A 17,318-nucleotide genomic window follows, 5' to 3' on the forward strand; every position below is an offset into this window, starting at 1 on the left:
AGTTTTGTGTCGCTACAGCTTTCGTAACATTAACTGTGTGGATCTGAAGTTGGAGAGGAGGTTTGGCTCCTGCCCAGCCAGGCCACATCCTGTGGAGGCCGGCCAGCAGCAGCAGCTCAGCCTCATTTCCTATTGTTAGACAGGATCCAGAACACGGTCAGATCCTCCTAACCATGTACTTTTGTCAAGATTCACATCTGAATCTAAAAGTAAAGCCAAAGCCTGGATGCACAGTGTGTTCATGTAATGTAAATGTTGTGCCGACCTCTGGCCTAGGCCACTGAAGCCCACCAGAGGGCAATGTGAAGCCACTGTCTTCTCTACAGAAAGAAGAGCGTCAGACATGAGAAAACATGGGGCTGTTTTTTACTCTAGACTTTGGAGTGACGGCCTCTGGCTGAATGTGTATCGTCTTCACAACCAGTTGGCTCATAAGAAATGTAGTAACTTTCTCATTTATGTAATGAGTGTGAGGAATGAGGCTTGTCATTTTATTTGGGCCCATTTTTAATACATTTGCTGCACCCTTTTCAGATAATGGTTGATTATTTTGATCAGACTAAATCTTATATCAAGAGACTCATTATCTAAGGGCAGTGGACATTTCATAGTGAAATGCACATTTTATTTGAGGGAGATTACAGTTTGAGTGCCAGTTTTTTGACCTTGTATGCTGGGTGTCTTGGTTAGATAAAGAATCTATACATGGGCAAGACAAAAGAGGGGGGAAATGAGCACAAAGAGAGCGACGTGTTATTGGGACTGAACATTTAGAATGGATTTGTATTGTATGCTTTCTCCAGATGGACCGTTTTTTGATATGAATTTGTCAGATCTGTTTTACAACTGTCATCAGCAGTTTGTGTTTTGGGATTTTACATTTACGGCCATATTTTATATTAAAAAATAATATATATTTTTATAGATTTTATATTTATGGACATATTGTATAGTCTTAAGTTTGCTAACTCTAATTTAGTCATAGACAAATCCAAAAAGGAAATCCGTTTCCTCAGTACAGATCTCAGATTGTGTCATTTAAATATTTTAGAAAAAGAGGCAGAGATAAAACTATTAAGTACTTCACAAATAATCAATTCAAAGATTAGGAAAAAAATATAAAAAACAAAATATAAAGGGAAACAAATTTCTGTAGTAGAACTTGCAACCACTCAAATTTACCTAGTGACCCACCGGAGTCGTTCCACATCCTTTCTCAGCAGGCTCGGCCCAAGCTGCAGAGGGTTTCATCTGCCACAGACTCCTCTCATTCGTCTGTCGTCTGTGGACTACAGCACCCCCTGGCTCCCCCGCAGGGATTACTGAGTGAAGACATAAACGGTCTGGTGAGGCTGGTTGTGTGTGGTGTCGCTGGAACAGTTGAAGCCAAAGGAGAGACGCACATGTGAGGTTAACTGCTGTCTGCCTGTAGGTGCTGTTTGCTGTGCACAACATATAAAAGTAGATGATAAAAAAGATGGATCCCTCCCTGTCTCTTATATTACAAAACAACATTCTGTGTGGAATTTTTTTTCCCCAATCATCAAATGGATGGTTTGTAGGTGTGTACAATGTGTGATGATTAACTGTTAACACCAGTCATGTCTACAGCTTCAATAACAAACCTCAGTTACTCCTGGCACGACTTCAACATTCAGTCATAATAACACAACCCACACAGTGAGATAAGTTATTGTAAAATTATATTAACAAGCAATCTTTCCTCAATTTGAAATAAAAAAATATCAGCAAATAAAGGCAACATAGGACAGATGTGTATAATGCGTAATGTTCACAGGAGAAAAAAAAAATCTTATCACATTTACAAGACTGCTGCTAAGTTTATAATGATGCCTACTAGAATCAGTTTAGAAAGCTTTGACTAACTGAATAACTGGGGCAATATACATAGTCAAAGATTGTATCAAAATATAAAAAAATGTGTGGGTCAGCAAAGGGTGGGGTGGGGGGTGGGGCAGGGCCAAGGAGACGACCGATGATACAGGAGGGAGGTATGAACAACCAATATGTATGAGACTAAAATGGGCAGCTCATTCATGGCCATTTTCATCATAACCAACCAAACTGGAAATAACACAGAAGGCTACGACGATGAAGAGCACAGAGTGTTAAGCACAGGCAGGTAAAGAGATACACACCACATCTCAAAGCAGGTGTCCACATAGAGAAGAGCAGCACTAGGTAGTATGTTGTACACAGATTCTCAGCATTCATGCACTCACTTCTCATGCCGAAGTCTGGCTTCCCTTTGACAGAATGCAAACAGCGGTCTGGCTGTTTAAACGAAACAGCGAAGACAGCAGAGCGGCATTGCTGTCAAAAATAAAATTGATCACATGGGATCAATTTGACATTGTAAGAACTATCTGAGCACTGTCATACTGTGAAAGGTCGTCACAATAAAAGCTGTATTCTTTCACATCTTTTCCCCTTTAAAAACCTCTTTAAATAGAAGAGTGGGCGTTGGGAAGAATAGTACATTATTTAGAAAGGTGGCCACAGAGTAAAAGGCAAATTCTGAGTCCTATGTCAACCAACTTTTGTGACACAGTATGCATGGCGATAAGTAAAATGACAAGACAAAGACTTTCCAAGCACACAATGCATATGCAAACTCTCCAGTGTTTTAAGTGACAAAAGCGGAGACATTTCCTGCACATCTTGCACCACAAAGCAATAATTAAAAAGTACAAGAGGTAAACTTCAACCATTTTTTTTTCTCTTTGCTCTGGGGCTGGGGGGAGGGGAAGGGAGGGGAGGGGGGGACTAAGAGGGGATACGGGGGCTCTGCAAAGAACATAAAACGTGTCATGTATGCATTTCAGTAGCTGGTTTTGTCACACTTGGGGTTGTGATAAATGGCGAAATTGCCCTTCATTTTGAGCAAGGAGCAGTAGTCGCCAGCCATTTTGATTTTTCTCCGATCAGCATTCTGTCGTTAGTGTGGAACCAAAATGGCGCCTGTCCCTGATTCGGTGCTGATGTGTTTGGCCGTGTCCTATAGTGAGTTCAGATCCTTGGAATGATGGCAAATAATGTTGGGTGGGGAGGAGGAGGGGTGTCACACACTCATCGTCATGGTTGGAGAGTACTATGGACGCACAGAGAAGAGAGGAGAGATTAAAACACATCCACACACCCCTTTTCCCTACCAAGTGTTCCTCGGTCAGGCGCACAGCTTGCTCTCCACAGTGATTCTGTAGTCAGTGATGTTAACAAGCTGTGACTGTGACTTTACCGTGCAGTCAACAGTGCTCTACCTCCGGCTTCATCAAAGTACTACTGCAATCACCAACGGTTCAGTGATGTCAGCTGAGGAGAGGAACTGGCAAGAAGGGAGACTTACGTTCTCACTCTGAAAGGAGTGGAGGAAGTTTCCACTCAGCTCCCCATCATCCCTTGGGGTCCCAGGAGGATTGCTAATGCCACTTAAATTGTTTGGGGAATTCTGGAAACAAAGAGTGCGCGAAAGTTTTGTAAATGTCAATCACTTGGCTTTTTTTTTCCCCGGGTTAAGTTTTAAATCCAAAGATTCTTTGTGTGGTTACAACATTTACCTTGTTCATTCCATCCATATCACCAGAGCCTGAGAACGAAGCAATGTGAAAAACAACTAAGCAATGTTTGCACTTCATGACCATAAGAACGTTTTTTTTTTTTTTTTTTTTAAAACGATGGCTCTAGCTGAAAAACAATCTATTGGCCTCTACTGATGTGCCATGAGACATAGTGGACAAAAGTATACTCATTTAATGCGTAAGAATGTAAGCCCAACGTTTCTGTCAGCATGTGTACTGTAGAGGGTGATGTTACCTAGTGACCCGTTCATGTGGTGTGGTTCCATCCCAGCCATGGCTCCCAGGGGTCCGTCAGAGCCGGGGCCCATAGGGAACTGGAGGAGAAACAAGACAGCAAGGACTCACTTACCACATGTCCTCAGCACAGTTCACATAGAGCTGGAAAGTCCTAAATAACAAGCGCCTGAGAAGAACCCTGGACCCCAGTTTCTATACAGTAAAGCACTGACTTATTTCTTCTGTCATGAACTTAAGTCCTTCTTTCAACTAAAAAAAAAACTGATTCTGATCATTTCAGGACTGACTGAAACAGTAACCTATAGTATTAAATCACACACAGTTTGTTTTGTTTCTAAAAAAGAGTGTATGTGTACTTCAGGAAGGCAAAGATACCCGTGTTGAGTACAAGTGTTTTTCATGCAGGGCAGCTCTGTTTATGCACAAGGAAGTGAAATTCCCTATTTTCTGTCTTTCCCCTCAGCAGTGTGTGCAGATCTGTCTGAACATTACTTGATCTCACAGCCTAAATCTAACTGAGAAAGGTACAAGACTAGATCATATAATGCAGGCAGTTCAGTAGTGTGAGAGATTACTAAATGTTATTTCAATATTTATTATGTGGCTAGCACCAGAGTCCATGGAGGAATTTTGCACTTCACAACAAGAAGAAAAACATTTTGCCCAGCAACATGGATGCATGGCCCAGAGGGTGGAAATCCTCACACTCCACCAGCTGCATGAAGTCATTAGACAAATGAGTATACTGAGATGATATTGACCTGGAGAGGTCAGGTGTTTGGATAATGGTAGAAGCTTTTCTTAACGACCAGCGGGGCTCACAACACATTGTATGCCCCAGCCACTTAATTGTTGTCCTCTGTCAACCACTTTTTTTTCTCAGTGACCCTCATTACATTCACAGGTCCGAAAACAGGTTTCTTGACACAGCAAAACACTGAACTTGGGTTATGGCCTTGTTGCAAAAGGGATGTGTGGAGTGAGGCCACTAGTAACAACCAAAATAAATTTCTAAAAAGAAGTGCTCTGTCTTCAAATTTATGCTAACTATACTCAGAGATCACAATATTCAGAGTCAAAGCAGAAAGAAGACAATGAAAAGGCACTTACATTATTTCGGTTGCCCGGTCCAGTGTTGATCATGGTATACAAATTGTCACCAGAGTTGTTTGAGTCTGGAAAAGGCACAATCAGACATATAACTGATTCTAGATAGTGCACGAAAAAAGGTAACAATTAACAGCTTACATCAGGGAAGCACTAACCTGCAGGGCTGGGCATGATGGGAGTTCCTGGGGGTCCTCCTCCTCCAGATGCCCCCTTTGGAGAAACAATCAAAAAGAAGTAAGTACATATATAACAAACTATTTATATTTATTTATTTATTTATTTGTTTATATATTTATATATATTCATATGCTTAAATTTCTGTAGTATGCAGGAGTTAAGACGTCAGGATGTGTTCTCACCCCATATGCGCCAGGAGAGGGTGATGAGTAAGGCATCTGAAACCAAAAACACAAACATTACCAGACCAGAAATGGGAGTGCAAACCATTTTCTATACCTCAAAATGTCATCATTCATCATTTGATCATCCTAACACCATTATGGCTGTCTGTCCAACTGTCTGTGGAAACCGTGACACATAATACTACAATTACATCCCAGACTAGAACCTTGGAACACATTAGACCTCCGCTGCTCTGAGAGGAGATCTGGCTGCAATATGAACCACCATTTCTCTGGTGTGTGTGTGTGTGTGTGTGTTAGTACTCACAGAGTTGGCATTGTTGGGATTGGGCCATGGCCGGCCGGTCCCTGGGCCCCTAGATGGTAAGAACAATAGAAACCTTAGTAAGATGTTACATTTAGGTTGAAATACTTGTATTCATGTATTTACATCTTAGAAAAAAGGCTCACATGTTCACTCCTGGCATACCAGGACCCATGGTGTTGTGTGGAGGCCTCATCCCACCACCAAAGTTCTGAGAGGACAACAACCAAATATCATAAAATTGTTTAAGGCTTTATACCACAGGATACCATAATCAGATGCAAATCACTCATTAAGATAATTCTCAAAATAGCTTTGCTTTAGATTTAGTAGGTCCAATTTTTTTTTTTTTACAAATAAGACCCACTGATCACCAGAACAAATAAAGTAAAGACCATGACCAGGAGGTCTTCAACACAGCAAAAATATATTATATGTGAGTGGAGTAGCCTACCTGAGGGCCGGGTCCCATTGGTCCCATGCCTCGAGGGCCGCTCATTCTCTGCATTGGCCCCAGGTTAGGATGGCCTGTCGGGATAAAGGGAGTTTATATGAAGAGAGAAGCGAGGGAATAACTTTCTCTGCTGCACATGTAGTGTGTAGTTAAAGAGAATACAGCCCTGATCCGCACCTTGTGGTCGTGTGGGGTCCATATTAGGCAGCATGGGATGAGGACCTGGTCCTCCGCCTGGTGGCTAGCAGGGTTAAAACACAAAGATCTCATGAGACTGAAGTTTTAAATGTATGTATTCTGAATCCAAGAGGTGTGTGCATGTGAGAGGTCTACCTGGTTGGCCATCCTGATGGGGGGACCTCTTGGGCCTCCAGCAAAGCGAGGCGACATAAAGGACTACAACAGAAACACAGATTTCAGTCAACAAGAGACACGCATCTCCCAAAATGTAGTGCTATTCTAATTACTCAATAGCATGTTCACGTGGATACTGACAGCAGCATAAAGCATTAAGCTGAGGCGAATGCCAAAGCATGAAGCATCAGCACTGAGAATCAGGGTTCCCAAATGACTGCAGACAGCAAAAACAGAGAAAAAGAGAGAGAGAAAGAGGGAGAGGGAGCTTTACCTGACTGTGAGGTCCCATCATACTGTTAGGGGGAGGAGGCTGAGGGTGAGGAGAGCCCTGGGGACCAGGAGGACCCTGTGGCATTGCACAAAATGAAGAGGCAGGGAGGAAGGTAGAGGAGGGAGAGTGGGGAGGATGAGACGAGTAGAGAAAGAGGGAGCGAGAAACAGAGGTGACAAAAGAGGGGCAGAGAGAGAGAGAGAGAGAGAGAGAGAGAGAGAGAAGCAGGGTTACTGCAGGGCAGAGGACGGTTGGAGTGCAAGAACCAGTGTGCCGCAAAAAAAATTTAAAAAATGTTCAAAAATAAAATGTTTTTTTTCATGTACCAAACACAGTCAGAGAGACAGTGAGAGGGAGAAAGAGAGCAGAGGAGAGCAAGCAAATGACTTGGCCTTGAATGAGAGAAAAGAGACAGAGAGATGGAGAGGATGTGTGCTCTTTCGCCTGTCAGTCAAGACATTAAGAAGCCTGCTGCATGCAGCATGTTATCAGTGCTAATTTCCCTGAATTAACAGCGTCAATTAAGCTCTATGCAATTAGCTTTATAACAACACTAAACACCGGCACTGTGTCGCTAATGTTGCTGATCTGGCAGAGAGTGAGGGGTCTAATTGAGCCTCCTCCAAGATCCTGGTATAGAAAGTATGAGTGTGTGCGTGCTCATATATCAATGTCAAAATGTCTTTTCCTGATATTAACATGATCACGTAATGAGTCACGGCTTTGAGGCTTGCAGTTAGTGATAAGTGAATAGTTTGGTCTAGTGGAGGGTGGGAAACACTAGAATTTTATGTCACCTCTTAGAGGTAGTTCCACACAGTTGCCTGCCAAGAGTTTATTCTCATGAGATATTGATTTACAGTAGGTGCTGCACCTTTCGATTTCTCCATTAGGGAAAATGGCCACGCCTGCCTGTTTACAGCACTGGAGGGGCCCAGGCAGACAGATTGTCTATTATGTTTACTACAAGTTCACTGAGCAGAGTGGAGCAAAACAAAAGGCACAAACCAGTGCAGACACCAATGTGAAGACCTACAGCTCCAGAATATATATACAACCCTGACAATATTTTACAAAGCTGGAGCCCGCAGAGGTGCAGTAAGGAAAACTGATTGGTCGATGAATTAATTCGTCCATCCACAGGAAATTAATTTGTGACAATTCTGATAACTGATTAATTGTTGAGGATGTTCAGATTTGTCAAGGGAAAATAGTAAAAGTGGGGAAATTCTCCTGACAGTAACAGACAGTATCAGTGTAGTGATGGACTGACCTGGAAAAAGCCGGGTGGCATGGGTCCCCCTGGCATGCCCTCACCGGGGGGCATCCCTCCCATCACAGGACTGGGGGCTGCTGCTGCACTCTACGGTTGAAAAACAGAGAGAATAGCAACATTACAAGCTCTCACACACACTGTGCTGCACAAAAGATAGCTGTTAATATTTTTGAGATTTTTCACAACACAAACGTTAGACATTTATTTTGTCCTTTCTCAACACAGCTGGCCACAAGAGGGGTTCATATATAGGAATCTAATACACTGTCAGTCTAACCCAGAAAAAAAGAGAAAGAAACAGAAAGTGCCAACAAACATTCAGTAGATCCACATCATTTGCGGGTCCCCTGTCTGAAAGCAGTATTAATGGAAACTTATTGAGGCTTCTGAGTCCCGCTGATCCAGGATCCAGTGGGTCAGATATGGATCACTGGGATTCACTGAGTCAGAGGCTCCAAAGTGCTGTTGCACAGCAGGGGCTCGCTGGGCCGATTTCCTGCTCAAACCGCAGCCCTAATTCACTAATGTGCCATTTGCTTCGGTCACACGCTCCTAATTGACTGAGTTTTTCTTCCCTGTAGCTGAAGCAATTTGAGATGAGCTAATGTCTTCAGGGCTGTGGGGTTTGGCTGGAAGAGAATGGCTACAGAAGGAGAGAAGCTTCTTCTGTAGCCATTTGTTAATGCGCAGCTCACTCGCATTGTAGTGCAGATGTACTCAAACAGGCAATGATTACTATCACGATAGATGTACTAGCACCCGCACCCACACACACACAAACATACACACTCCTCGTCTCTGTCCAGAGTCCCACAGCTCTACAGACATCACTGGTCAATAGCCAACACACTCCCTGGTATCGACTGCACCTTCCCTAATTATATCTGCTCATGCTGCCGCTGCAGGGCCACTGTGAAATACCACAGCAGGGAGAGAAGTGAGGCCACGGGGAGAAGTCACGTCTCACCAGGCCCCACCACCACTGGGACGTGGAGACACACAGAGAGCATACAGTCAATCCTCCTTTCCTAGAAAGGAGGCACAGGAGGTGGATCCAAAGAGGGAGAAATCTTGAAATACGCCTACCGCCTGAGTTTTTCCTCAAACAGTCCACTACTGCTGCGGATGTGTAAGAAAATGTGCAGAGCTCTCGGCGGCTTTACAAACTCCAGTTTACCCCCATGTACTTCCTCACCCATCCTGACCAGTTAGTCTCAACTACCCAGCCCAGACATGGAGAAACATCCATACTCACAATTAGTAGCGCAATCTACAGCTCAGATCTAAAAGGAAAATCTCTTAGGTAAGCAAGATTTAAATAAAGTAAGATTTACAGTTCACTAATCGTCACTGTTAAATATAAAAATGCCACAGAACACATACTTCTAGACCTGCAATAACTCACAAAGCCTGTTAAGAACCCACAAATTAGCATACCCACATTACTAACTTAGCATACCCAGAAAAAAAATTACCTCTGACACATTTTACCAAAGAATACAAAAAGCACAAGACACAGAGCACACTCACTGAGGACAGTTATCACTTCTGCACTTTTTTCCTTTTTAGTTTCAATTTGTCACCTCAAGTGTCCAAAGTCAACACCAGAGTTTTATTTTGGTGAACATGCAAGTTCAACTTTATAAATTATGTTTATCAAAAAAACAGAAGTGTCACTCCACATCACACATTTACATGTGATACATAACTTAACATAGCATCAAAAATAAACTATATAAAGCACATATGTGTGTGTAGTCAAATGAAAGCACTCTGTTCATGTGAAGGAAGGTGTCACACTCTCAAGGCAAATTAATACTAAATAAGTAATTAGTAATTAAATAAAGAATTACAAATTTAAATTCGGCATTCTTGCAGTGCACCAGTATTTACTGATGCATTTGTTATTTACTCTGTTCAGTTTGTACAATCATTTATTCACTAGGCTTCTCTGCCTGACATGACCAGTCATGTTAAAAGATCATATGAACAATGATCTAAAATCTTGGCACACACAATAACATCCTCATGGCATCACTTTAAGTAACGTTAAGTCTCAAACATGAGAAATTCACTATACACTGATAGTATACAGTATCACAATCATCCATTTAATTTCATTTTATCTGAGATGTTTTACTACATTTACCTCATACTCTTACTCATTCTTTAGAAGTATCTCCACTGAAGCAGGATTATGAAAATATAAATTTTCTGCCCTCTGTACATAACAGTGTCATTAAATATCTTTTTCCCATTTACTCTGACGTCAAAAGTAGAACCATACTGGGAGTGTATACTAAACATCAGTTGAAAACCAGCACTGCACAGAGAAAACATGGCCAAATCATCTGCATGCATAAAACCCAACCTGTTTTGCAAGAATTAAACTGCCCAGACAAGTCATCCATATGCAAATCAAACAAGGGTGAAGTTAGGAACCCACCCTGCCTGAAACAATTCCTTAATTCATCAAACCTGCACGGCCTGACAGGTACACAAACACACAAGGATGGGTAAATGTTTAGAGAGTTCCCCCAAACCAAAAAAAAAAACCCTTTATCATAACTAATCAAAAGCCCAAAAAGCATCTTAAGTGCGGAATTGTGATAACAATGACTGGAAATTATTTCTTTAAACAACAGCGGTGGACATACTGTATGTGTGCCGTGCTTGCATGCTTTTAACTGCAGACCATGTGAGAAGATAACCGGTTTCAACCTGCACATTAGAAGGATACTAATGAGATCCATAGGCTTTTTGTTATCAGTAATATTTTGCTAACGTTTCATGTTTTATGACAGGAACTAACTGCACAGAGATCACAGAGTCTGGGACAACACTGTGAGCTAGGAAGCCAGTAAAACTTACAAGAGGAGGAACAAGTTTTTGATGAGCATATTTAGATGCAAGTACTGTGATCAGTTCCCTATGTCCTATTTGTACCGAGCTTCCTTAGAACTTGAGAGACCAGATGCCATGTCTTCAGTGAAGTTACCATCATCAACAGTAAACTTTCTGCTTAGCACCCTACTGAACAAACCATAATGTTTCCGCCATAGCCTAAAAATTTAATGAGTCATTTGCACTGTTTGGTAAAGGGGTTATACAGTTTTTCATAGTTCTGACCTCTTTTCAAAATGCAAGGTAACTAGCACTCTGCAGCTTCCTGGAAAGAAACCCTCGTGGTGATCTAATTTCTTTCTCAAATGAAACCGATTATGTATTTAAATCTATCATTTGTATGTCTTAAAGCTCAAATAATGGCCTCTGATGAAGCCGTTTAATTATTAATTATATGCTCTGTTTTTACATTTGTAAAAGGTCATCATATGATATTTAAAAGGTGTCATAGACATAGCCTTCAACCATTGCTGTACTATACAGTTTTTAAAGTTGACATTTTTATATAAAAAGGTAGCACATGCAGGATTTTTTAGTCCTAATCAAAAGTCAATTTGTCTGGCATACTTCATTATTTCAATTTTTACTAAGGCTATGAAGTCAACCATTTATCTTGTTCTTTTTTTGCCCTCGCAATTTGCTATCAGTAAATGATGCAATTAAGATATTAACATTTACAAACATAGCAACAACTACATGCGGGTAAGCTTCCTGTAATAGAGCTTCATGTTAACCACAGGAACACGTGTCAGATGTGCAGACACAGAAATGAAGCTGTGTCCCAGGATTCACTATCATACTTTACATGAAAAGTTAGGGTCATTATTGCTTCAAACTCTTCCACTTGTCTTAAAAATATAATAACTGTCTTAAATACATGCAGGTCTCTGGTGACAAAGATGGGTTGTGTCGTTACCTTCAATGAATGAGTCAATGAAAGCTCCCTTATAATGACATTCACCCTCATTCTGATGGGATTCAACTGGTATTTAAATTTGGCCCAATTTTTCACAAGATTAGTATTTCACTCTCCAACTCTGGAAACCTTGTTTTGTAAAGAGGTGTATCTTAGCCTGAAGACGACTTTTCTGGTCTACAGTAATTGTAAGCAGATGTTAGTCTGTATCATGATCTTCCTGGAGATAAAGATCAAACAGTTTATGGCTAGTTTCATAGCCGAGTGGTATATGTTCATACAGTCACACTGTCTGGCCCCTTTATACTGAAACAGCAAGTGCAGTTTGTTTTGTTCCTCTACCCCTAAGTGACCCATTCCTTGAATGAGGCCTGAAAAGAAATAATGAAATAAAACAAAGCTGTATATAGCGTATTGACCACAAAGTCATAAAACAGTGTCAACAATCTACATAGCTCTGTAGAAGTCACAAACTATTTGCTAGATTGAGAGGCAACGCGCATGGCGAGTTCTCAGGCATGTTATGTTTGATCTTTATCATGTCCCTGTAAAGCCCACAGCTGTGCTTGCTGGACTGGCTCAAACAGCCTGATGCTGCTTTCGGTCTAAACGAGCCACGTCTCTCCACAGACTCCCCGGTACAGGAAAGGGACAGATGTCTCAGCCCTGCCTCAGGCTATGAGGTTCTTGTCCAGGGCCTTCCTCACAACTTCCCAGGGGACCTCCTTTAAGTCAGACTACCCCCACCCATAATGATTCAGCATGTACATGCATGTACCAAAGAGCATACAAACAATTCCGACTAAACAAAATTTCCCTGAATCTTTGAATCACCAAAGGAGGTTACAAAAGGGCAGAGTGGCGGCGGATGTACTCGTGCTGTCTTTATAAAAACAAAGAGAGCGGTGGAGAGGAGAACACGTGGGGTGGGGGCGGGGGGGGTGAGGATGACCAAGAGGTTGACTGGAGTAACTGTGAAAAAGCAAGGGTAGACACAGAGAGAGACACAAACAGACAAAGATTTAAAAGGGGATGAAGGAGAAATGATGAAGGGGGTTGGGCTGAAAGCACAGACCACCCAACTGCCAGCTCCTGACCTAGCGTGCTCTTAACAGTCTCACTTCTTCCACTGGAACCAACGCTCAAAAGAAACCAGCCCCTATGTTTAGCTTGTAAATGTTTAACCATCAATCAACATCATAAAAAAACCCACTGGATCCTGACTGGATGCTCGCTCTCTCCCTCTCTAGTTACTTCTAGCAGGTCCCTTCCACTTCTCATCTCCCTCCTCTCTTCCTCCCCAACCCCCTCCCTTTTTAATTCCCTCAGCTCCTCCGCGGTGGTGTATGCTGGGCATATGCCACAGTGCCACTCCCCTTTCCTTTTTCCAATCTGCCCCTCAGCTCCGTGACAGCCATCAATCAGCCACTGACGCCATGGCGACGGGGCCCCTCAGGGAGCGTTCGTCAGGCCCAGCATGAATACGCCGGGGCTTTACGAGCGCTGCCGGCTAACCGAGCAGCACTCACCTCCCCCACACCTAGACAAAGGCTAGGGTCCAAGGACTAGTACTGTCCACACACACACAGACACACACTTCCCTGACCCCCCCAACATCCACAAATGAACACAAGAAGAACCAACATCAGAGCGAAGGGCAACCGCAAGATGTCGGGGAGAGCCAACCACACAAAAACTCTCAAAGCTTCACACCACAGCAGCACACTGCCCAGACTGACGTTTCACTGAGCCTTCATTTGCTTAATGTTTTCCATGTTATGAAAATGGTCTCAGTCAAACCACGGGCTGCAATGTAACATCTTATTTTGTATTGTTTATTCTTTCAGAAATGATCTGAGGATGTTTCCTCATTTTAATACAAGGCTGATTGCAAAGTGATTTTCAGTCATGCTCACACCTTTGCCTAAAACCAAGGAATATTTAACACTATAAAAAATAATTTTTCTAACACAGATGCAGATATCTTACATCTGTCAGGCTTTCGTGTATTGTGCAGCTAACGCTACCATCTCACATTACATATTACAGATCTTACAAAAGCAATCCAAAAAAAAAAAAAAATTGTAATAAATTACCATGAAACAAGATAAATGTATAAAGGCTGGTTTCAAACAAAATGTGTTCCTCCTTTGTCTGTTTGAGTTAGAATAATAAGGAATGTGGTTATTGAAAGGGCAGAGCCACGCTGTAGCCTCTCTCCTGGCTCCCAGGTCACCTGCCAGATCAGGAGGCCCGTTACCCTGACAACCCTATCTGCCAAGAACAGGACCAACATCTACGTTTTAACCCCTTCCTGCCTGATACATCACCAACCCACCTACAAACCGGGCTTTGTATTAGTCATCCTGAGAGAACTACTTTACCTCTAATGTCTTTCCTTGGCTGTGCTGATGAAGCAAAGCCCAGATAGCATTTTTATTTTATTTACCTCCGCTGACCGATTCTTGTCTACTCTTCTCAGATACGGACATAGAAACACAAGAACGGGGACAGCAGAAGCCACTGACAAGCAGTTCACACTTTCTTTGATCGTCATGAGGCACCTTTTGATGTTGTATTTGAATGCTGACACAAAGCAGGAAACAAGGCAGCACATGACAGCAGCTCTATTTCCAAAACAGCATAATTATCAAGATGCAAAAAAAACCCATAACTTGCAAATGTGGAAGTACTATCATAAGAGGAGCAATACATTACACAATGACACACTTGTCCTGAGCATTATCTCCTAAATTCAGTTTCAGGTTTGTGTCATTGCGGATTACATGTTTCCAACATATATCAGAGTTGCCACACATTAGGGCAACTGGGGTTCTTTGGCAAAAATCTTGCTGTGTATAAAGTCTCAGAAATTGCGCAGAACACATAGCAGGTTCTTTTTCGTCTTCACAACTGAGGCAGGGCGCTTGAGTGTGGCGTGGATAAGGGGGAAAGCACTCGACAGGTCTGACTCAGGACATGCTGACATCAGCATCATTTTCCCAGAAGCCTATAAAGCTCATTGTTGGGCGCATCATTCGACCCACCGACAGGGCAAGATGACCGATCGTAAATTCAGGAGAAGGAAAATAAATAAATAAATAAATAAATAAATAAATACTGTCCGCAATTGCATTAAGTAGTTACACATAGCTACAGGCACAGTGAGAACTAGAAAATGACTTAGATCACTAAAACAATGTGCAAAAGACAGTAAAGAATGCATATGAAAAGCAGAAATCAGATTAACATCATCTGGTAAATCACAATAACGCTTCAAGCTAAAATGGAATCACAACAGCCTGAAGTGTGGCAGCTGTATTACTGTCGAAGGAGAATGAGGGGGTTTGTAAGGTCTTGAGTGCTGACAAAGATTATGAGCACTTTGCTCTGACAACTCCAAAAAAAAAAGAAATCTGACCATTGCACAACCTGATCTGGAGGTGCGTTATTTACATCTCTTCTTAGCCTTGATGCCAAAGTTATTGTCTTCTTCAGCAGAAGACGGAACACTATGTGCAACAGTTCCCATGTAAGCACTACTCACGTAATCATGGAAGGCTTTTGCTTCACTGGAGTGGTCACATGTCTCTCTCCTCTCTGGTGCAGCACAATACAAGTCCCAAAATACACTGTGGACAAGACACGTCATGAAGAAAACAAAGCCACACAAACAACCCCTGGACATGTTTATAGGAGGACAAGAACATGATCACTTACCACCACCAGGAATGTAGGAATCCAGGGGGTTCTCCGAGTGTTATGTTTTTCTCCCATCGAATCTAGGAAAAGGGGATTTCAGAAATTATCGATGTGAGCCAATAAAATAAATTTTAATTTTGCTGTAAATGAGCAAATGCAATACATTTATGTAAAGAGTTTCAATGCACAAAGGGACATTTTAATATGGTTGAACTGCTATCCAAAATCCCACATACCTCTGATAAAAACGTCTGTGCAGACTTCTGTGCTCCAATGTGTAACAAATACTCATACACGTACAAAGCCAACCTGAGTGAAAATATACAAATATCATTTTAAGTTTAATTAAAACAAAAACATGATAAACAGACAGAAAATAAACATCAGGTAAGACATCAGATTAAATCTTCTTCTAAGGCCAAACTGAGTGACTAGAGTCGGGCACAGGCCCTCTGAACAATGGCTGCCAAATAGCCTGTGCCAAAAAAATTAAATGGGGACTGTGCAACCAAGCCAAGCCTGGTAAAGATTCACAACAATAAGAATGGTAAAAGAAAGTAGTAAAGCAGCAGTGTGCAATTTAACGTCGTGATGTGGAACATAAAAACACAGAACCAGCCTGCTGTGTATTAGCTAGGTACAGTATCCTGGTGGCACTGATGGGGCTGAGGGAAATAAAAACGGAGCCTATCCAGAGAGCGCAACAGAGAAAACAATGTGCTGTGTAGAAAGGCGATGTTATTGTTTTCTCCTCTCCGTTCTCTCGGCTGAATAACCGCAAAAAAAAAAAAAAAACGAGACAACCGCCGGTTAAACCACAACCAAACTGCACTCCGAATCGGTCGGGGACGTGTAAATACACAGCAATAAGCCAAAAGGCAGCAGAAACAAGGCTCGGAGCAGGAATGGCGAGCAGACAAGGCGGTTCATTCAATTCCAGCCTCGGTAGGAGGAAATCGCCTCTTGCTAGCCTGTCCAGCGAACAACAGAGCGCAAGAGGGAACAACTTACGAGGCAAAAAAATACACAATAATAAACGTTTCTGAGCTTACTTTTCTCGTGCTTGGCCGTCCGACGGCACCGGAGTGCCTTTGCCTTTGGGGAACATTGTTTTGTGTGGGAGGACGCCCGCCTTCTCTGTCTTTTTTTTCGCTATTTCATCTGTCAGATCATCGCGGCCGCGACCCTCTCGCACTCCAACCGCACTCCTCCTCAACCCGACGACTCAACCGAGCCTGGTCCGGGGGGGAAGAGGTGGGCCCAGGCCTAACTGATGCTGCCGACAGCCAATCAGAGCGCGCCATTTGCCTTAAGGTCTGCCTTCTGGTGCTTTCATTTTGGCTGTTCTGACGTTGATAGCTGAGACATCGGCGAGCTTAATTTAATGAAATTAAAGAAATTATTTGTTCCCTTGTAACTGTTTTCTGGTCTTCTTTCTAATCAATGCAACGTAAACTAACTATTCTGATAATGAGCTGAAATTAGATTTTTTTTTAACGTTTATCTATAATCTAAAAAATATTTATATAAAAGCAACTTCCATCAACTCCAAAATACGGATCGCTGAAAAGTTTCCACCCCTTTTTATCAACTGTTTGTAGGTTACAGGAAAAGTTTAAAGCTTTTCTATATCTTTTGACCCTCTATTTTAATATTTAACTAATACTATTCAATTAATTAGATACATTCAGTCATTTTTAATTCCTCCGACAACCTTTTTACCGTCTTCTCTAACTGGGGGATTCGTGCCAAATAGAGGCCCAATATTTTAATATAAACTGTCAGCAACAAAGGGCGAACAATTACATTTTTATCTTTTGAAGCAC

The 17,318-nt window shown here is 42.1% G+C and overlaps 1 protein-coding gene across 2 annotated transcripts; it reads right to left on the bottom strand.

Annotated features, from left to right (window-relative positions):
• Window positions 1-1,692: 1,692 nt before the first annotated feature.
• On the bottom strand, window positions 1,693-16,702 carry ssbp3b (single stranded DNA binding protein 3b). 2 transcript variants are annotated; one of them, XM_041040793.1, is made up of 18 exons: window positions 16,545-16,702; window positions 15,729-15,801; window positions 15,511-15,572; window positions 15,338-15,422; window positions 7,968-8,057; window positions 6,695-6,769; window positions 6,400-6,462; window positions 6,244-6,307; window positions 6,067-6,140; window positions 5,759-5,823; window positions 5,616-5,664; window positions 5,306-5,341; window positions 5,102-5,156; window positions 4,947-5,011; window positions 3,835-3,913; window positions 3,579-3,607; window positions 3,368-3,469; window positions 1,693-3,112 (listed from the first exon to the last, which is right to left on the bottom strand). In XM_041040793.1, the coding sequence occupies exons 1-18, from the start codon at window positions 16,598-16,600 to the stop codon at window positions 3,083-3,085; spliced, it is 1,152 nt and encodes a 383-aa protein (XP_040896727.1). In that variant the 5' UTR covers window positions 16,601-16,702; the 3' UTR covers window positions 1,693-3,082. The 2 variants fall into 2 exon arrangements, with proteins under 2 accessions (XP_040896727.1, XP_040896728.1); XM_041040794.1 differs by lacking the exon at window positions 6,695-6,769.
• Window positions 16,703-17,318: the final 616 nt, after the last annotated feature.

Source organism: Toxotes jaculatrix, chromosome 6 (assembly GCF_017976425.1).
Source record: "Toxotes jaculatrix isolate fToxJac2 chromosome 6, fToxJac2.pri, whole genome shotgun sequence".
NCBI lineage: Eukaryota > Metazoa > Chordata > Actinopteri > Toxotidae > Toxotes > Toxotes jaculatrix.